The sequence below is a fragment of the Dendrobates tinctorius genome, unplaced genomic scaffold (assembly GCF_039654945.1).
Source record: "Dendrobates tinctorius isolate UK_male_01 unplaced genomic scaffold, ASM3965494v1 ptg000162l, whole genome shotgun sequence".
Taxonomy (NCBI): Eukaryota; Metazoa; Chordata; class Amphibia; order Anura; family Dendrobatidae; genus Dendrobates; species Dendrobates tinctorius.
In genome coordinates, this window is record NW_027361829.1 from 64,585,999 (window position 1) to 64,608,656 (window position 22,658).

The 22,658-nt window shown below is 43.0% G+C and overlaps 1 protein-coding gene across 1 annotated transcript in view; it reads left to right on the forward strand.

Moving 5' to 3' along the window:
• CNTNAP2 (contactin associated protein 2) overlaps window positions 1–21,925 on the forward strand; it is a 2,930,334-nt gene extending 2,908,409 nt beyond the window's left edge. Inside the window, exons 23-24 of the mRNA XM_073550056.1 lie at window positions 17,478–17,552; window positions 20,885–21,925. Of these exons, the coding sequence (XP_073406157.1) occupies window positions 17,478–17,552; window positions 20,885–21,084 (275 nt within the window). The 3' untranslated portion in view covers window positions 21,085–21,925. The remainder of the gene's footprint in view (window positions 1–17,477; window positions 17,553–20,884) is intronic.
• The last annotated feature ends 733 nt before the right edge of the window (window positions 21,926–22,658 follow it).

The following is a 22,658-nucleotide window of genomic DNA, read 5'->3' on the forward strand; positions in this document are numbered from 1 at the left end:
ATTCATGAGAAGAGTGATAAGGCTTACAAAACCAATAATCTTTTCTATTTACTTCAATACATAGAGACTGTAGAAGCCAAAAATTTAAAGGTTCTCCCAAAGGTGTCCATATTCTTTAACTATTATTGCAAGTACAAAAATTATTGGTAACCTTTCCCAGGAGTCAGGTGTACAATAATGAATGTATTTCTTTTTAAATGAAGCACAATAATTCAGTTGCTGATAGCATGAAGCTTGGTGTCTGACTGCATTCTGTATGTTGTTTTTTCCCCAGTACAAATGTTTCAGACATTTAGTTACTTAGATACAGAAGTTACTTTGTCCCTAGAGCGTTTTTATCAACCCTTAACAACAGATATAAAATTAGTTTGCTGCCTGCAAGCATGAGTAAATTGGTAGGCCTAAGATTAATCTCACATATTGTATGTGGAGCAATAAAGTAAACCTGACAGCAAGATTTTGCTCAGTAAACTATGGACAGTGTCAGGCTGGCAGTGTTAACCCCTTCACTCCCGGAGCTTTTTTCGATTTTTCGTTTTTCATTCCCCTTCTTTCCAGAGCCATAACTTTTTATTTTTCCGTCAATATGGCCATGTGAGGGCTTATTTTTTGTGGGACGAGTTGTACTTTTAAACAACACCATTGGTTTTACCATGTCGTGTACTCGAAAGCGGGAAAAAAATTCCAAGTGCAGTGAAATTGCAAAAAAAGTGCAATCCCACACTTGTTTTTTACTTGGCTTTTTTGCTAGGTTCACTAGATGCTAAATCTAGCCTGCCATTATGATTCTCCAGGTCATTACGAGTTCATAGACACCAAACATGTCTATGTTCTCTTTTGTCTAAGTGGTGAAAAAAAATTCCAAAGTTTGCTAAAAAAAAAAATTGCGCAATTTTCTGAGACCCGTAGCGTCTCCATTTTTCGTGATCTGGGGTCGGGTGAGGGCTTATTTTTTCTGTACCGGGCTGACATTTTCAATGATAACACTTTTGTGCAAATACGTTCTTTTGATCGCCCGTTATTGCATTTTAATGCAATGTCGGTGCCACAAAAAAAAATGTAATTCTGGCGTTTTGAATTTTTTTCTCGCTACGCCGTTTAGCGATCAGGTTAATGCTTTTTTTATTGATTGGGCGATTCTGAACGCGGCGATACCTAATAATGTGTATGTGGGATTTTTTTATTGTTTTGTTTTGATTGGGGCAAAAGGGGGGGTGATCTGAACTTTTAGGTTTATTTTATTTTTATTTTTTTTTTTACTTTTGGCATGCTTCAAGAGCCTCCATAGGAGGCTAGAAACATGCACAACCTGATCGGCTCTGCTACATATGGGCGATGAGCAGATCGCCCATATGTAGCAGATTTACTGCTGCGCTTTCAGCGCCGACCACCGGGCGGCGCTCAAAGCCATCTGCCTGGAGCAACCATAGAGGTCTCTATAAGACCTGTGGTTGTCCAGGCAACGTGATGTCGACCCCCGATCACATGACAGAGGTCGGTGATGAGCTCATTTCCGGCCTTGCGGCCGGAAGTGCTATTTAAATGCCCGCTGTCAGCTTTGACCGTGGGATTTAACTAGTTAATTGGTGCGGGCGGATGGCGATTCCGCTCGCGCCTATTGCGGGCACATGTCAGCTGTTCATAACAGCTGACATGTCGCAGCTTTGAGGTGGGCTCAACACCGGAGCCCACCTCAAAGCAGGAGATCCTTACCGATGACGTACTATTCCGTCATCGGTAAGGAAGTTGTTAAAATGATATCAGGGATGAAGAAAAACAGTCTTGCGGTTTTTGTAGAATCAGTGTTAGAAGTTTTCAGTTAATGAAAGCTCATACTCTGGGGAGAGATTGTGGGTGTCTGTTTTTTCGTGTTCTGGCCTGATCGTTATCATTATTGGCTTAACTGACAGGTAGTTTAACCTTGAGTGACCTGCCTCCTAATTTAAATACTGTGCTTGCATAGTTAATATTGTGGTGCTAAAAAATAAACTCCAGCAAAATGGCGCCGGTGAATGTGCAGTAGCATCTATCACTTGCCGGAGCTTACGCAAATTAAGAATATAAATTGCAGATAGATGCCGCTGAGCATCCGCCAGCGCCATTTTGTTGGAGCCAAAAAAAATTGGCTCCAGCAAAATGGCGGAAAAATAGAAGCAACTGCGCATGCACCGCCGCCAGCACCATTTTGCTGGAGTAATTTTTTTTATTTTAAAGACCACAATATTAATTGCTCAAGTGCAGTATCTAAAAAAAAATAGGAGGAAGGTTACTGAAGGTTCAGCAACCTGTCATTTAAGCCAGAATAATAACGATTAGGCCCAAAAAAGACCCACCCATCCACAGGGCCGACCTGAAGTATGAGCATCTCATTAACTCAAAACTGCAAAAACAGATTAAACAGGAGCCACAAGATGGATTTCATCAACCCAGGTATCATTTAACCCCTTCACTACCAAGGGTGGTTTGCACGTTAACTCCCGGGCCAATTTTTACAATTCTGACCACTACTGTCCCTTTATGAGGAAATAACTCTGGAACGCTTCCATGGATCCCGGTGATTCTGACGTTTTCTCGTGACATATTGTACTTCATGCTATTGGTAAAATTTCATTCATATAACTTGCGTTTATTTGTGGAAAAAAATGGAAATTTGGCGAAAATTTTGAAAATTTCGCAATTTTCCAACTTTGAATTTTTATGCTTTTAAATCACAGAGATATGGCTCTCAAAAAACTTAATAGATAACATTTCCCATCTGTTTACTTTACATCAGCACAATTTGGGAACCATAATTTTTTTGTTAGGAAGTTATAAGGGTTAAAAGTTGACCAGCGATTTCTCATTTTTACAACACCATTTTATTTTTAGGGACCACATCACATTTGAAGCCACTTTGAGGGGTCTATATGATAGAAAATACCCAAAAGTGACACCATTTTAAAAACTGCACCCCTCAAGGTGCTCAAAACCAAATTCAAGAAGTTTATTAACCCTTCAGGTGCTTCACAGGAATTCTTTGAATGTTTAAAAAAAATGAACATTTAACTTTTTTTCACAAAAAAAATTACTTCAGGTTCAATTTTTTATTTTACCAAGGGTAACAGGAGAAATTGGACTGCAAAAGTTATTATGCAATTTGTCCTGAGTACGCTGATACCTGATATGTGGGGGGAACCACTGTTTGGGCGCATGGCAGAGCTCGGAAGGGAAGGAGCGCCGTTTGACTTTTTCACTGCAAAATTGGCTGGAATTCAGATTGGACGCCATGCCACGTTTGGAGAGCCCCTGATGTGCCTAAACAGTGGAAACCCCCCACAAGTAGCCCCATTTTGGAAACTAGACCCCCCAAGGAACTTATCTAGATATGTGGTGGGCACTTTGAACCTCCAAGGGCTTCACAGAAGTTTATAACGTACAGCCGTACAATTAAAAAAATCATATTTTTTCCACAAAAATGATCTTTTCACCCCCAATTTTTATTTTCCCAAGAGTAACAGGCCCCCCAAAAGTTATTGTGCATTTTGTCCTGAGTACGCTGATACCCCATATATGGGGGTAAACCACTATTTGGGCACATGGCAGAGCTCAGAAGGGAAGCAGCGCCATTTAACTTTTTTGGCTGGAATTGAGATAGGACGCCATGTCGCATTTGGAAAGCCCCTGATGTGCCAAAACAGTGGAAATCCCCCAATTCTAACTCCAAACCTAGCCCTAGCCCTACCCCTAGCTCTGACCCTAGCCCTAACCCTAACCCTAGCCCTAATGGGAAAATGGAAATAAATTTTTTAAAAAATGTATTTTATTATTTTTCCCTAACTAAGGGGGTGATAACGGGGGGTTTGATTTACTATTTATGGCGGGTTTTTATTTTTGGCAGCTGTCACACGCTAAAAGACGCTTTTTATTGTAAAAATGGTTTATGCATCACCACATTTTGAGAGCTATAATTTTTCCATATTTTGACCCACCAAGTCATGTGAGGTCTTATTTTTTGCGTGACAAGTTGACGTTTTTATTGGTACCATTTTCGGGCACGTGACATTTTTTGATCGCTTTTTTTGTTCTGATTTTTGGGACGCAGAATGAACAAAAACCAGCGTTTCATGAATTTCTTTTGGGGGGTGTGTTTACACCGTTCCGCGTGCGGTAAAATTGATAAAGCGGTTTTATTCTTCGGGTCAGTACGGTTACAGCGATACCTCATTTGTCTTTTTTTTATGTTGTGGCGGTTTTATGCAAAGAAAACATTTTCTGTATAAGAAATAATTATTTTTGCATCGCTTTATTCTGCAAGCTATAACTTTATTTTTTTGCTGATGAGACTGTGTTGTGGCTCGTTTTGCGGGGCAAGATGACGTTTTCAGCGGTACCATGGATATTTATATGCGTCTTTTTGATCGTGCGTTATTGCACTTTTTGTTCGGCGGTATGATAATAAATCATAATTTTTTGCTTCGTTTTTTATTTTTATTTTTTAAGGGGTTCGCTACAGGGGTTAACTAATGGGACAGTTTTATAGGGTAGGTCATTACAGACGCGGGGATACCAAATATGTGTACTTTTATTTTATTTTTATTTTTTTTTATTTTCAAAAAATGAATTTATTAGGGAATATATTTTTTTTAAAATTATTTTTACACTTTTTTTTTTTTTTTACTTTATTATAATGTCCCATGGGGGACATCACTGTCCTGTGACAGATCGCTGATCTGTCACATCACAGATCAGCGATCTGTCACAGGCACTGCTGCAGGCTTCCTCAACCCTGCGCTCTGCGGGCAGTGAGGAAGCCAGCTCCCTGCAGGCCCCCGAAGGTCCTCGTCGCCATCTTGGATCCGGGGACCTGCAGGGAAAGAGCCCCCCACAGCAGCGCTGCACATTGCGCTGCTGTGGGGGTCGCAGGGAAGCATGGAGGGAGCCCCCTCCCTGCCGATGCTTCCTTTAATCCCCGGTACACCGCGATCATGTTTGATCATGGTGTGCCAGGGGTTAACGTGTCGGGGGCGGTCCGTGACCGCCCCTGACACATTGTGCCAGGTGTCAGCTGTGATAATCAGCTGACACCCGGCCGCGATCACGGCGCTCACCACGTGAGCGCCGCTGATCGCATTAGACGTACTATTCCGTCCTTGGGACTTAGGTCCCAGGTCACATGGCCGGAATAGTACGTCCAATGTAGGAAAGGGGTTAATCAGTGAAGACATAGCTAGTGGGTCATCCTCCCAGGGCCGTGGGGTACTCGGTACCGGGCCGGCGTCGGCACGATGTGTCACAGCATCGGTGACCCGGTCCGTGGCCCTGGGCGCCCAATTAACAGGGGAAGTTGGAAAGGTGGAATGTAATTAATGGAATAGTTCGTGACGCCACCTGTGGTGTTCGGCAAGTGAGATGTTGAGCCGACGCTGCGTGCAGATCCTCTGGGGCTGGTGGTGTGTTGCAGCCAAGATGGTGAAGCTCCCCACAGGTGGAGCTGTAGCCCCAGGGCAGTGTAGATGTAGGGGTAGAGGAGAAGCACAAGCGGTGTACAAGCTGGTACCCAGATGTAGAGGTGCTGGGTGTGTTGGCGCAAGAATCAATGGAAAACACCATAGAATCATAGAATCATAGAATCGTAGAGTTGGAAGGGACCTCCTGGGCCATCTGGTCCAACCCCCTGCTCAAAGCAGGATTCGCTAAATCATCCCAGTTAGATGTCTGTCCAGCCTCTGTTTGAAGACTTCCATTGAAGGAGAACTCACCACTTCTCGTGGCAGCCTGTTCCACTCATTGATCACTCTAACTGTCAAAAAGTTTTTTCTAATATCTAATCTGTGTCTCCTCCCATTCAGCTTCATCCCATTGCTTCTAGTCTTTCCTTGTGCAAATGAGAATAAAGTTGATCCTTCTACAATGTGACAGCCCTTTAGATATTTGTAGACAGCTATTAAGTCTCCTCTCAGTCTTCTCTTTTGCAAACTAAACATTCCCAAATCCTGCAACCTTTCCTCATAAGACAGGGTTTGCAGACCGGTCACCATTCTGGTCGCTCTTTTCTGAACTTGCTCCAGTTTGTTGATGTCTTTTTTTAAAATGTGGTGCCCAAAATTGGACACAATATTCCAGATGAGGTCTGACCAAAGAGGAGTAGAGGGAAATAATGACTTCACGTGATCTAGACTGTATGCTTCTGTTAATACATCCTAGAATTGCATTTGCCTTTTTTGCTGCTGCATCACACTGTTGACTCATATTCAGTCTGTGATCTATTAGTATACCCAAGTCTTTTTCACATGTGCTGTCACTTAGCCCTATTCCTCCCATTCTATATATGCTTTTTTCATTTTTATTGCCCAGATGTAGTACTTTGCATTTCTCCCTGTTAAAAACCATTCTGTTAGTTGCTGCCCACTTCTCCAGTTTATTTAAATCTTTTTGAATCCTCTCTCTCTCTTCTCTAGTATTAGCTATCCCTCCTAGCTTTGTGTCATCAGCAAATGTAATCAGTTTACCCTCAATTCCTTCATCTAAATCGTTGATAAAGATGTTGAACAATACAGGGCCCAGGACAGAGCCCTGTGGTACCCCACTTGAGACATTCTTCCAACTGGATGTGCAGCCATTTACGACCACTCTTTGGGTCCGATCACTAAGCCAGTTATGAATCCACCTAACAGTTGCCTTGTCCATTCCATACTTAGTCATTTTTTCAATAAGGATTGTATGAGAGACTTTGTCAAATGCTTTGCTGAAGTCAAGATATACTATATCTACAGCATTTCCTTGATCCACCCAATCAGTAATACCATCATAGAAGGAAATTAAATTAGTCTGACATGACTTATTAGTTACAAACCCATGCTGACTCTGTTTAATCACTTCATTCTTATCCAGGTATTGACATACATGTTGTTTAATAATTTGTTCAAAGATCTTTCCTGGTATAGAAGTCAGACTCACCGGCCTATAGTTGCCTGGGTCCACCTTCTTCCCCTTTTTGAAGATAGGAACAACATTTGCTCTTCTCCAGTCTTCTGGCACTTCTCCTGTTCTCCAAGAATTTTCAAAGATTATGGAGAGGGGTTCAAAAATTTCTTCTGCTATCTCCTTCAGTACTCTGGGGTGTAATTCATCTGGACCTGGAGACTTGAATACATTTAGGTTAGCTAAGTGTTTCCTCACTATCTTTCTGTTTATAGATATCCTGGATTCTTCTATTCCCTTAATAGGACAGTGAATAACAGTTGATGTTACATTTCCTTTCTGAGAGAAAACAGATGCAAAATAGGAATTTAAAAGTTCAGCCTTCTCAACATCCTGTCTTACCATTTCATCATTTTCATCCTGTAAAAATCCTATAGCATCTTTGACTTTTCTTTTACTTTTGACATATCCCCAAAATCCTTTATTATTGCTTTTGACATCTCTTGCAAGCCTCAATTCATTTTCAGCTTTAGATAATCTGATTTGTGCCTTGCAGGTTCTGCAGACAGCATTATATTCTTCTTTAGATGGTCCTTGCAGTTCCAAAGCTTTACTCACAGTCTGTTGTACACACCGGTGCCTGCCTCCATACTGTATCCTCCAGGTCAGAGGCTCAATCAACCTCCAGGCCAGATGGAATGCTCCCTTCCAACGCTCCGCCAACATGTACCTTTCTGAACGTCTCCTCTTATAGCACCTTTAAGTGTGAAGTACTCCTAGTACTGAGTTACACTGGAGTGCCTCCTGACAGATGTTCCCAAGAACTCTACTTGTACGGCAGACAGCTGTAGCCTGCTTCGGGGACTCCTTACTCCTGAATCCCGACTCACTATCAAGGTTGCTGTTGTGCCCTCAAGTCTTAGATGGGAGTAGTGCATTTATAGCCCACTACTCCATCGGTGTCTGCTGTAGGACCATTAGTATCCATACAACCCCGGGGACCGGGCCCCAGCCTTGCGCTTAGAACTTCTAGGCAGGGTTCTTCCTCTAACCCACGTCCTCTGTTCCCGTTTACTCTTACGTTCCGTACTAGTCTTTCCTTCTTATGGAAGATCAGGTTTCCGTTCAATGTCTTTCTCCTTCTTTCCTTTACTGTGCCAGCAGACCCAGGTCACTGAGATCTGCTGCAGCACCTCCTTCCTCCATACCTCTCCCAGGGATCTTCTTTCCTCACTCCTCTCTGAGTGACTCTCCGACTGACTGACTCTAAAATCCTAACCCTTTCCGCTCTTTTATGTATTCTAACTCCACCCGCCTCCCAGCACGTTTCGTGTTCCAAGCAGGGAGCTACCAAAGGTGCTCTGCTACACTCCAAGCAGGGAGCCGCAATGTGACTTTGCTGAACTACCGTGTTGTGTGGGATGCAGGTGTTGGAGCGTGGTCAGGAGCCTCCAACTTACCTGGATGATGGGACAAAAACACCTCAGGAGGAGGTGCAGTACCTCTGTGGCGACTGAGCCTCAGGGGCGCCACATACCCCCCCGTTAAACACAGCACGTCCACGGGCTGCAAGGCAAACAAGGTTGACAATACAGGAACATACAATTTTTTTTGTAATGCTGAATAAACATTTCTTATACTAAACTTCCCAATGTGGGAGGCACGGTTTCTTGAATGTTGCAAACAGTTTTAACTAGCTATCTAAATTCAGAATTATGCTACCTAATTTAAAGTGCTTTGGAAGCAACTCAATATCAATTCACCTTTTTCTAGCAACACATCTCTGTTCTGTTACTCTACACATTCTCTTACTTTCTTGTATGACAACTGCTGGTGTCTGGTTCATCACCTGTAACTTCAATTCTTTATTCACATTCAAGGCATTTGGACTTCAAAATTTCTTTAGTATACCGTTACTAAATTTCGACATTTGTAAAACATTCACTATAAATCACGCCCTTCTTCACCACGCCAGCGGCCATTTTTAATGTTCATTTTACAGTCTATTAAATTGGGTCTTCGGCAGATCTTCAAAAACTTTGTCTTAGGCACACAGAACCCGATGGCATCGGGTCTCGTCATCCTGTTTGTGACGCCAAATTTGGGTCGCCCTGGGTGCCCAATTAACAGGGGAAGTTGGAATGGTGGAATGTAATTAATGGAATAGTTCGTGACGCCACCTGTGGTGTTCGGCAAGTGAGATGTTGAGCCGACGCTGCGTGCAGATCCTCTGGGGCTGGTGGTGTGTTGCAGCCAAGATGGTGAAGCTCCCCACAGGTGGAGCTGTAGTCCCAGGGCAGTGTAGATGTAGGGGTAGTATTTCAACCCTTTTTTCTTTTACCCTTTTTTTCTTATGGGGTTATTGGGAGGGGAGTCCTTTTGGAATTAATGAGGGGTTATTAGTATTTCAACTATTTGTGGGATTTGGTATCCTAGTGTCTTATGACCAGTGTTACTTCTCACCTATATGGGTGGACTTAGTCTATCAATCCCTGTGACCACTAGACTATATGGACCTGTCTTCTCCTCCTGTTTGGGGACTGCTATAGCTCATTGCCCACACCTGTGGATTTTAGGGACATTTATACATGAAATCTTGTTACTTTGTACACTTTCTGTCTCCTTGATGGTATTATTATTGATGTTTGCCTGATCATGCCATAGGTTGCATTATTATCTACTGGTTTTAAACATCTTTGTACATGATATATGGTGTTTATTATATGTTTACCTTTGCCTTGTTTAATGACATAATAAAATGACTTTGTACTTTTGTATAAACTTGGCTTTATTTACAAATTTCACTATTGAAATGCACCATGTATTTATATTTACCTTCTTTGAGCTATAAGCTCTTCTGAGTTCTTTTGCTGGCTATCATTTCAATCAGTGTAACAGTGCCAACCTGACAATGTCCTGATGACAGGTTCGCTTTAATGGGCTCTCCATCAGTAGAAATCAAGAAAATGTCATTATAAATAAACCCCTAAATTCCATTAATTATCAAATTGCAATCTTTTTCTCTAGGAAGGTATCACTGCAGTACATCACAGTAACTGCTGGCATTTTACATTGACAGAATCCTGTCCTAAAACAATAAAAGGACAGAACCTATGAGCATGTGCAGTAGAAACTTTGCCTTTCCTTTCATGTGTACTAAGATGTGCTCCCAATATTCTGATCTAATACTGGGGAAAGCAGGAATGCTGAATCTAACCTCAGACTGCAGTCCACCACGTCTGTCTGAATAATGAGTGGCTTCTATGACGTGGAGTTAGCTTGATAGTATGTGGTATAGCTTCTCCAGCACCCAGCAGTGGCGCTTCCTACTGCACATGCTCACAGGCATCTGTCCTGTTAACATTCTAGCTCAGGGTTCTGTAAGTATACAAGGAGGTGGTCACTTTGATATACTATACCTGTAGATAAAGCTAGTGTAATTTACTCGTTAAATGTAATTAGCAATTTATTTAATATTACATTTTATATATGTATTTATTTTTTTCTATTCTCTGAGAACCCCTTTTAAGATGAAAGTCATCAGTTTAAACAAAGGGAAGTGAACTAGTTAATTATCGGATACTTTTTACATATCTTATTGTTTGGTCTGTAGCAGTGATGTCACATCAAGAGCACTGCAGACAATCACTGAACTTAGCAGCTTGTGTGGGCTTCATTGGCAGATCTCTTGGGCTCAGTGATCAGCTGCAGCACTGTTGATTTAATGTAAAGTCACCGCTGCAGTCAAACAGCCCAGACTAGGGCAGCAAGGACATAATGCTGAGCTCTGAGAGGCTAAAATAGTATAGTTTTTTATTGTGCAATGAACTGAACTTATGGATTTAAGATTTATGAAAGAGGACAAATCCTTTAAAGGGTTAGTTTCAAGTGCGCTCTTTAGCAGAATGCAGTTTTCCAGTCTCTTTCACTTTCTGGTTTGCAGCAGGGCCAGCATTCCTCCTTAAAGGGGGTTTTACACATAGCGATATCGCTAGTGATATCGCTATAACGTCACCGATTTTGTGTCGTTATAGCGATATCGCTATGTGTGATACTTACCTCCGACCGGCTCCCCCGCTGTCTATTGCTGATTGCGCAAGAATGTCCGGCTCCATTTCTCGTCGTCAGCTTTCTGCTGGGCTTCCTGCTGTGACGACGAGCGACGCATGGAGGCGGGCGGGAGGACGTCAGGATCGCTGTGTCTGAAAGGTGAGTATCGTGCGCTGCGTCGCTGCTGCATTGCTGTGAGGTCTGCCTGTGTGAAACAGCTCACTAGCGATCATTTAGCGATGCACCAGCGATCCTGACCGGGTCGGATTGCTGGTCGGATCGCTGGTGCATCGCTAAATGTAAAGGGGCCTTAAGTGACAGGTCTGGAGAGTAGTAGAATTATAAAGCTTAGCACAAATTATTCTGTAACACATTCAGCTTTCACTGGTTTGTTTATAGTCTACACTGATATCACTGTATTTACACATAGAGATAACAACATGGCATTTGAACAATCACACAGCTCAGGACAGTGAGAGTCATGATTAGGAGACTTGCTGGAGAAACCAATGGTTGGGGGTTGGAGTTTGGAACAGAAGCTTGGTAGGAGCTGAGAGGGAGGGGAAGAATGCAAGCAGCTAATTGGTGTATAGAGATAAATGGGCGGGAGGAAGGTGGCTGGGATATTAGAAGTTAACTCCTCTGCTGGAATATAACTACTGCGCAGTCTTAGCCAGGATCTGGACAGTCAATAAAGGCCAACTTCCATGGAAATATGCTGTGAAAGACAAAATCTCTCATACTCTAACAAAATAAAGCAATTTAATAACTTTAAAGGGAAGATATCACCCGGTTTTTACCACCTAATCTAAGAGCAGTATAATGTCAGGGCAGACCCTGATCCAAGTGATGTGTCACTTCCTAGCTGCTTGGTGTAGTTTTGATAAAAATCACTGCTTTATCAGCAGATTATCACTAGAAGATTAGTAAACTTGCTGCCAGGTAGTCAAACATATTTATGAGCTCTGTATAACCCCAACACTGATTGGCATGTACACTGGGGCCTTTCTAGATCTTATCAGATGGAAGGTGCCATAGCATATTGACACAGCCTGGTCTAGTGCCTTTGATCATCTAACCATCCCCTGGTGTGCTGGCCCCAGCTGCCAAATTATACACAACCAGCTCCCACAATCCCTCTCTCCTGACCCTGTAGTGTGGCCTATATATGTAGTAGTTCCTAAGGGGAAGCACGCAGTGTGGGGTGCAGCACGCAAGCATCCCATAAGCAAAGCATCACAGAAGCTAAGCATCAGGAAAATGGCAGTTATACATGGCAATTAGTCAGGGCAGGAGTCAGGTAATCGACACTTTGCCCTCCCCTTTAACCATGTGCTTTATTTTTATCCTCCTGTGTTCCCTTGCCATCCACATTCACCACCCTATCCCCCATCCATCACAACTCATTCACATCAGCCCCTATATACTTCCCTTTCCCATGAACAGTTCCCATGCACTCCTCACCTTCCTGAGAAACCTCAGCCCATCTTGCCCAAACACATCGCAGAAGAAACCTACTTACAATTCCAACAACTATTTGCTCTTTATCTTCCTACTCCTACTGATTTCAGGGGACATCTCCCCCAACCCTGGTCCACCATCCCCCAACCTCAACGCCTACCTTACCTCATATCGAAACCATAATAATCTTATTAATATTACTTGACCTCCCTCATCTCCATCTTTTAATTGTGCCCTCTGGAATCCACGGTCTGCTTGTAACAAGCTTCCTTTCCTACACAACTACTTCTGAACAACTCTCTTAATCTGTTGGCCCTCACTGAAACCTGGATTCAGGATTCTGACACTGTCTCTCCTGCTGCCATTTCCTATGGTGGCTTACAATTCTCTCACTCCCCAAGACCCACAAACAGACATGGTGGTGGAGTCGGCATACTCTTGTCCCCACAATGCACTTTCCAGGTCATCCCCCCAGTTCCATCACTCTTATTCCCTTCTTTTGAGGTCCACACCATCAGGCTCTTCCGTCCCCTCTCCCTCAGAGCAGCAGTCATATACCTGCCCCCAGGCTCACCCACCCACTTCCTTGACCACTTTTCAGCCTGGCTGCCACACTTCATGTCCTCAGAACTTCCAACCCTTATCCTGGGAGACTTCAACATCCCCAATAACAGCCCTAGTTCCACATCTGCATCCCAGCTTCTATCACTAACCTCCTCTCTAGGCCTCTCACAGCTTTCAACCTCTGAGACACACAAGGACGGTAACACCCTTGATCTGGTCTTCGGCCAGCTCTGTTCAATCTCCCACCTAAATAACTCACCGCTTCCACTCTCTGACCACAACATTCTCTCTTTCACGCTCACAAATCCTCACCCACCCCAGCTCACTCCTACCTACCACACAGTCATAAATCTACAAGCCATCAACCCTCAGACACTTTCAGACTCCCTACACTCATCACTGTCCCCAATCTCCTCTTTTTCCTGTCCTAATCTTGCTGTTCATCACTACAGTGACACTCTTAGGAACACCCTTGACCAAGTAGCTACCCTCACATGCAGAACCTCCAAGTACAGAGTAAAACAGCCCTGGCTCACATCGCAAATTCAACTTCTCCAGCGATGCTCTAGTAGTGCTGAACGCCTATGGAGAAAAACCTGCACACCAGAAGACTTCATCCACTTCAAATTTATGTTAAGAACATATAACGCTGCCCTTCACCTCGCCAAACAGACCTACTTCACCACCCTGATCTCCTCACTAGCCAACAACCCCAAGAAACTTCTTGACAGTTTTCACTCCCTCCTCAGGCCAAAAGCACATGCCCCTATCACAGACATTTGTGCTGATGACCTGGCCTCCCACTTTACAGAAAAAATAGATAATATCCATCAGGAAATCTGCTCCCAACCACCAAGTGCTGTGACTCCCATCCCTTCCTGCATCTCCCCTGGCTCACTTTCCACATTTGATCCCATCACAGAAGAAGTCTCCAGACTCCTCTCTTCTTCTCGTCCGACTACATGCACTACCGACCCCATTCTCTCACATCTCCTCCAGTCTCTCTCTCCAGTTGTCACAACCCACCTAACTACAATCTTTAATCTCTCCCTCTCTTCGGGCATTTTCCCATCCTCCTTCAAACACGCCATTGTTACTCCATTACTAAAGAAACCCGCTCTCGACCCATCCTGCACAAACAACTACAGACCAGTCTCCAATCTCCCCTTCATCTCTAAACTTTTGGAGCGCCTAGTTTACTCCCGCCTTACCCGTTACCTCTCCACTCACTCCCTTCTAGACCCTTCACAGTCCGGCTTCCGCCCCCTACATTCGACTGAACTGCACTCATCAAAGTGACCAGTGACCTTCTGACAGCAAAACATAACGGTGACCACTCTCTGCTCATTCTTCTTGACCTATCTGCAGCTTTTGATACTGTTGACCACCATCTCCTAATCTCTCTAGGCTCCAGTCACTAGGCACTAAGGACACTGCTCTCTCCTGGTTCTCTTCCTATCTCTCTGACCGCACCTTCAGTGTTTTGTTCTCTGGCTCCACTTCATATCCTCTTCCTCTTGCTGTCGGGGTACCTCGGGGCTCAGTCCTTGGCCCCCTTCTCTCTCTACACAGCCCCAATTGGACAGACCATCAGCAGATTTGGCTTTCGGTACCATCTTTATGCTGATGACACACAACTATAAACGTCTTTCCCCGACCTTACCCCCTCTGTACTACAGAACGCCAGTGACTGTCTGTCCGCAGTCTCCAATATCATGTCCACTCTCTATCTGAAACTAAACCTCTCCAAAACTGAACTTCTGCTCCCGCCGTCTACTAACCACCCTAAATCTGACATTTCCCTCTCCGTGGGTGGTACCCCAATAACACCCTGGCACCAGGTGCACTGTCTGGGTGTTATGTTTGACACCAATCTCTCCTTCACATCCCATATACAATCTCTTGCCCGCTCTTGCCGCTTACACCTAAAGAACATCTCTAGAATCCACCCTTTTCTCACCATGGAAACAACAAAAACCCTCACTGTAGCATTGATCCACTCCCGCCTGGATTACTGCAACGCTCTATTAATTGGCCTCCCTGTCACTCGACTATCCCCTCTCCAGTCCATACTTAATGCAGCAGACAGGGTCGTCCATCTGGCTAATCGGTACTCGGACGTGTCCGCTCTTCGTCAGTCATTACACTGGCTGCCCATTCATTATAGGATCCAATTCAAAGTACTTGTATTCACCCACAAAGCTCTCCATGGTGCGGCACCCCCCTACATCTCCTCCCTCATTTCTGTCTATCGACCTAACCGATCGCTGCGCTCTGCAAACGACTTTCGACTAACTTCTGCACTAATCCGTACCTCCCACTCCCGACTCCAAGACTTCACCCGTGCTGCTCCTATCCTCTGGAATGCTCTACCCCAAGAAATTAGGACTAACCACAATTTGCATAGTTTTAGGCGCTCCCGCAAAACACATTTGTTCAGAGCGGCTGGAGTTGCGGAAGCCTGTCATAACGAAGGGTCTTGCTGGAACACAGTACACGTAATTCATTAAGCTGACTGGAATAAATCTGTGGTGTAACATATTACGGATTAGATAGGCAGGTGTAGCCACACCCTGTCCCACTCATGTACCGCCCTTGCTACACCCATATTGATGTAACTGTCCAGGACTAGCATGTGAGCACCAAAGTTGCAATATTTTTTCTCAAATTCCAAATTTGCCCCCTGAATGTATTCTAGTGAATTCTATGTATTCTATAAGATACTGTTACAATTTGTCTCTCCTGTCATGTGATAGGTTTCTCCCTGTCAGCTCCTTTTACATGCAGGAGGAAATGAAAGCTGTGTGAAGCAGCATTTCACAGAACACACTTAAAATTCTGCAGACGGCACACATCATATAGCTAGGCAGTGTGAAAATTCAGAAATTCCATTAACCCCTTCACCACCTTGAGTTTTTCCATTTTTAAGTTTCAGTTTTTTGCTCCCCTTATTCCCAGAGCCAGAACTTTTTTTACTTTTCCATCAATATGGCCATGTTAGGGCTTGTTTTTTTGTGGGACGAGTTGTACTTTTGAAAGACACCATTTGTTTTGCCATATATGTAATGTACTGGCAAACGGGGAAAAAAATTCCAAGTGCGGTGAAAAAAAGTGCAATTCCATATTTCTTTTTCTACCAATAAATGCTAAAACTAACCTACCATTACGATTCCCCAGGTTATTACAAGTTCACATATACTAAACATGTATTGCTTTTTTATTTAAGTGGTGAAAAAAAATCCAAAATTTATAAAAATTAAAAAAAAAAAAAAAGACAAGCTGACATTTCTATTAATACCATTTTGACGTAGGTATGTTCTTTTGATCGCCCTTTATTGCATTTTAATGCATTGTTGCGGGACCAAAAAACGTAATTCTGTTTTTTTTTTTCTCTTTACGCTGTTTTCCAATCAGATTAATTCTTTTTATATATTGATAGATCGAGCGATTCTGAACGATACCAAATATGTGTGCTGCACACAGCAGGGCTTCAGCCAACCCATCGGCGACCCGCGGTCATGTGACACGGGTGCCAATGAGCGGGGTTTGTGATGCACTTCTGGCGTGATCATGTAAAATGCCCATGTCAGAGATTGACAGCGGCATTCAACATGTTAACAGCTACGGGTGGAGCACAATTCCACCCTTGGCTGTTAGGGGCCCATGTCAGCTAATGAAATCAGCTGACATGTGCCAGAAAAGTTACTGGCTTATCACCGAAGCCCAGAGAAAGCAGAGGTGGGGGCAACCTTTGACGTACCTATTTGTCTAAGGTCGTTAAAAGACATTGAGCTGCAATTCTTGGAAATGGCCACTAAACAGTGTATGGATCTGTGGTATTCTGCTTTATACACCGTTCTGACCATTGTGAAGCTGATAACTACTGATTGGAGAGGTGTGCTGGATATAGTACCTCAATGATCTAATACGATAAGCTATTCTAAAGATAGGTCATAATTAACATCAAATTTGTGGGCAATCTCTTTATTACTCCAAGTGCAAAATCTGTTACTGGGCCACCAATTTCTATTTGTCACCTTTTAAACTGGTTTCTTATGATAAAAGGAGTTTTTGGCACTTGGGCCCAGGGACGGGGCTACCTTTCATATCCTGTAATGACATCTTCCTATGACACAATTATATAATAGCTCTTGGATATGCAATAAACATGTAAAGTTGGTATTCAACAAAGAAAGTGCAAATTGTCTATACAGCCAGTGAAATAAGTATTGAAAACACCAATTTTCTAAGTAAATCTATCTCTAAAGGTGCTATTGATGTGAAATTCTCACCAGATGTCGGTAACAACCCATCCAATCCACACAGACAAAGATATCAAACCGTAGCTGTCCATAAATTAAGATATGTGTAATAATGAGAAATGACACAGGGAAAAGATTTATAGCATGTTTAGAAATATATTTGCTTAGAAAATTAATATATATATACACAAACACAGAGCTTTTGTGGGTATTTATTTTTTTATTTTTTTTTCATAACAGAAACTGCTAATTTCCCAAACAATGAAGGACAAGCCATTACAGATGGAGTCAACAGGAATTCTGCTATCATTGGAGGTGAAATAACTTGGTTCCATTTCTGCAAGGACAGAAGACAGATATACATAGACTTTTAGATTTTTGGGAATGAATTCAGGGTAAAAACTGTACTACCAAAAGTTATATCACAAAACCATGACCAATTGTCATAGGAGAGTATTGTTAAAATCACAGTAAAAATGCAATGTAAAAGCCAGCCTAAAGCCCCCGTTACACACTGCGATATCGCTAGCAATATCGCTGTAAAGTCACCGATTTTGTGACGTTGCAGCGATATTGCTAGCGATATCGCTGCATGTGATACTTACCTCCGACCGGCTCCCCCGCTGGTTATCGCTGATCACGCGAGAAGCTGCTGGACCATTCCTCGTCGGCCACTTCCTGCGGCGCTTCCTCCTGTGACGACGAGCGACGCGTGGACGCGGGCAGGAGGACGCAGGATCGCCGCGTCTGACAGGTAAGTCGCGACCCCCGACCCCTGCGATGTCGCTGGTGAGATCTGCCTGTGTGGCAGCTCACTAGCGACCACCTAGCGATGCACCAGCGATCCTGACTGCGTCATATCACTATTCGGGATCGCTGGTGCATCGCTAGGTGTAACGGTACCCTTAGTCTCCATGAAATAGAAGTTAGCAATTCAGAAAAGGAAAGGAAGAAATTTAGTAGGTGTTTAGAAAACACTGATGTCCTTTGTTCCTAATCAGGAAATTAACAATCTCAATTTTACTGGGACAGTCCATAAAACCTGCAGTAGGTGAAAAGCTTGGTAAACCAATGTCCAATTTGATTTTGGGGGCGTTCTTACCTGGTTTTCAGTGCCGTTCCGGTCCTCTTCTCACGCATATGACTGCAATAACAACTTGCCTCGTCACACTGTCACCCAAAAGTCACTTTTAGGCCGGGGTCACACTTGCAAGAAAATCGCACGAGTCTCGCATCTCAATACCCGGCACTGCCGCCGCCACTCGGGACCGGAGTGTGCGGTTGCATGTATTTCTATGCAGTTCCGAGAGGGGGAAGCGAGACTCGTGCGAGTTTCTCGCATGTGTGACCCCGGCGTTACAGTGTAAACCTATGGAGGATCAGAACGAGGCTACATGGGCTCACAGTAACTTCTGGCTCACACAGAGCACAGCGTGAGTTGGAATTGCAGTCACTTAGGTGAGAAAAAGATGGAGTGTTGCTGGAAACCAGGGAAGTTTATTAACACACTCTTCATTACTCACATATTTTGAAGAATTTAGGGAATAAATATTTTATAGGACTGCTTCTTTAAACATCAAGCTCAAATGAGAGGTACTCTAGCACTTCAAAATCATTAAAAAAAAATTCTCTTCATATGAATACATGTGGAATGTAAATAATTAAATGTCATTATTAAGGCCACCTATATGGTCGAAATGCGTTGGTCTCCTGGATTTTAATTTTTTGTATTCCAAGTGTTTATATGAGTAAAAAAAAAAAAATATGCTTTTTAACAATTTTGGTGTGCTGGAGTACCTCCCCTTTGAACTGGATGCTTGTTCCTGGACAATTCGTCCCTGCTTAACCTTGTTAAATGCTGAATGTGTTTCCACTTGAATGAAACTCTGCTGAAAACGGTGAGCAGATCAATCTCTGATTTTTTTTTCTCACTTAAATATGTAACCTCAAGATAAAGATAGGAAGGAAAATGAAAGTGGAATATAAAAACAACCAATCACACAGTCAAAGATATATGTTACACTACCACGATCCAACTAACAATATGGTGATTATTTACCATCAGTTGCAAGCAGGGACTCTGCAGGCAATCATGATACTGCAGACTACATAATATAATACTGATGAGACACATGGGCAGAATTCATAACAATTACAATATGTCATGAATCAGACGAGTGGGGTCCGGCACCTGGCTCTTCCACAGATCAGCTGTCTGCAGCTCTCACTGTAGCTGGATTTATACAGTGAATGGATCGAACAGGACAGCGGCATTTACTATGTAGTAGCTGTTATTGTGTCCTGCAGCTCAACTCATACTACTTACTACTAAAACTAGTGGTATTGGTGAATGGGTATCCAATGTGCCATAGCTGAGAAATGAAGATGTTAAACCACATGCTTCCTAGTGCTTTGGGGGGGTGTAAATGCCCCCAAAGCACTTCCAGGCTAATTTGCATGTGGTTTCAAAACTTGATTTTTCAGCAAAGGAACATAGGTCTTATTTTTATTGTTGTACCTAAATAGTCTTACCACCAGTTTCCATAGTAAAATCATCCTGACAGCTTAAAGGGAATATGTCACCTCTTTTTTGGACTATCTACAGCAGTGTTTCTCAACTCCAGTCCTCAAGACCCAACAACAGGTCATGTTTTCAGGATTTCCTTAGTATTGCACAGGTGATGGAATTAATGCTTGAGCAGGTGTTGAAATCACCTGTGCAATGCTAAGGATATCCTGAAAACTTGACCTGTTGGTGGGTCTTGAAGACTGGAGTTGAGAAACACTGATCTACAGCATTCTGTAATGCTGTAGATAAGCCCACGATGTATCCTGAAAGAGAAGAAAAATGAGTTAGATTATACTCACCAAGGGGCGGTCCGAGTCCGGTTTTGGTCCGATGGGTGTCGCGGTCCGGTCCAGCGCCTCCCATCTTGTAGCGATGATGTCCTCTTCTTCGTTTCCCGTCGCGGCTCCAGCGCAGGCGTACTTTATCTGCCCTGTTGAGGGCAGAGCAGACTACTGCAGTGCGCAGGCTCCGGACCAGGTCAGAGAGGTCCGGCGCCTGCGCACTGCAGTATTCTGCTCTGCCCTCAACAGGGCAGATAAAGTACGCCTGTGCCGGAGCCTCGATGGGAAGCAAAGAAGAGGACGTCACCGCTACAAGATGTGAGGTGCCAGACTGCGACACCCATCAGACCAAAAACGGACCCGGGGTGAGTATAATAACTCGTTTTTCTTCTCTTTCAGGTTACATCGGGGGCTTATCTACAGCATTACAGAATGCTGTAGATAAGCCCCTGATGGCAGTGCCGGCAGCTGATAGTCCAAAAAATAGGTGACAGATTCCCTTTAACTTTAATATAGTGGTTACAGGAAGTTCTACGCTCTCAACAAGATGGCTACTAAGCACCATGAAGAATGAGATCATAACAAAAAAGACTTCTAGCTTTTGGATAAAAATAATGTAGAGCAAGGAGAAAACACATGATCGTAGATGGTAGAAAACTCTGTTCTATGACAGATATTATGTAGGAGTTAGTAGATCAAAAGTATATTATGACTAAGAAAAAGTCAACGCAGAATTTCTTACCATATAACCTCTATATATTCTGGAATCTTCATGCATTGTCTTTCTTTTCCTCCAGGTATCATAGCAGTGGTGATCTTCACCATTCTTTGCACCTTGGTGTTTTTAATACGCTACATGTTCCGCCACAAGGGCACCTACCACACAAATGAAGCCAAGGGAGCCGAATCTGCCGACAACGCTGATGCAGCCATTATAAACAACGACCCCAACTTTACCGAGACCATTGATGAAAGTAAAAAGGAATGGCTTATTTAAGAGTATTCAATGTGATCAGAGTTGGTTCTAGTGTGTGGCTAGGGACTGCGTCTCACCAGTTCTTGGCTTCGGATTTCTCTGTGCAAGATCAGCACAACCTGAAGGCCCTGAAGGTTCACTCAATACACTGACAAAAATACAAATCATAAACTGTGATAAAGGCATTTGAAAGTAATTTTTAGTTACATCTACAGTTGGGTTTTACTCTTCTGTATTTCCCTGTCTAAAAAAAACAACAAAATTTCAGCTTTTAGAGTTTCGGCATTGGTTTGGGTTCGTCAGTAATATCTGTATTTTTTGTGTGTGTTTAGAGGCAATCTAATAACTAAGCAATGTTTAAGGGCCGGTTTTCTAAAATTTTATAAGCCCTAAGATAATTAAAGAAGATGTGTGTGTGTATATATATATATATATATATATATATATATTATACACACAACTGATTATGTGTAAACCTATGCAAGGGCTTATATATAATCCCGCACACACACGTTATTGTTCTAAAACTCATCTATTTCCTTTTTTCTCCATATGATACTTTTCATTGCATGCATAGGCACTGCAGTAACTCAGAATGGTTCAGGGTGGAGCATCACCATGCCAATAAAGAATGTATTTGCCATTTTTTTTAGAGATTGTTGCTATATTATAACAAGCACAGGGATAGATAACCTGTGACATTGGCACACTGACCAATCCGGGACTTAGAGGTCAGTGACCGCTATACAGCCACAAGTTGCCTAACTCTGAAATAAGGGGATATCTTGGTGTAACAAAAAATCTGAATGGTATACATTGCAAAAGAAAAATATACTAAAATATATTGCACCTTTTTCTGAAACTTTGGCCTGTGATTTATTTTCGTCTCTTGTACACCTAACATTATACACAGCATACTGTACATTCTGCTAAATTATTTAAAAATGTCATTCTATAATGAAATGTTACAACTTTCTCATAAACTTTGTGTTTTCACTTCTTACAATTATCTACATATTTGCAGACACTGAATGACAGCATTCTAGTTGATAAATAGACCTTGAGAACCCACGTGGCCCAAGTCCCTGTCACAACCTATAGAACATTCTAACTCTACCCAGTCTATGTGATCCCAACTTTAGGCTGATAAACTTACACAGCTCCAATACTGGAACACTGTTCAAGTAGTTCCCCAGTCTCTTCATAGTGCACTGTGTGCTATGTTCTTTAACATGGACTTTAAAATGACAGATAAGGCTTAAAGGGAATCTGTCAGCCGGTTTTGCTACCTCTTCTGAGAGAGCATAATGTAGGAAAAGAGACCATGATTCCAGCGATGCATCACTCAGTTTACTGGTGTTATGACTGAGCCCCAACACTCGCACAGGAATCAACAAACCATGGGAGATGTTAAACCTGCACACCACAGGCTAATACACAGACTGGGCAAATCCCTAACCTGACCCTGATTTGTCTGCCTGACTGCAGAGGTTGTCACCAGGGTCGGGCTGGCTCACTGGAGAACCGTTGATTCTGCCCCGGTTGTTAGGTGGGCCCAGGCACTGACACCTGCTGGCATACTGGCCAGCAACTGC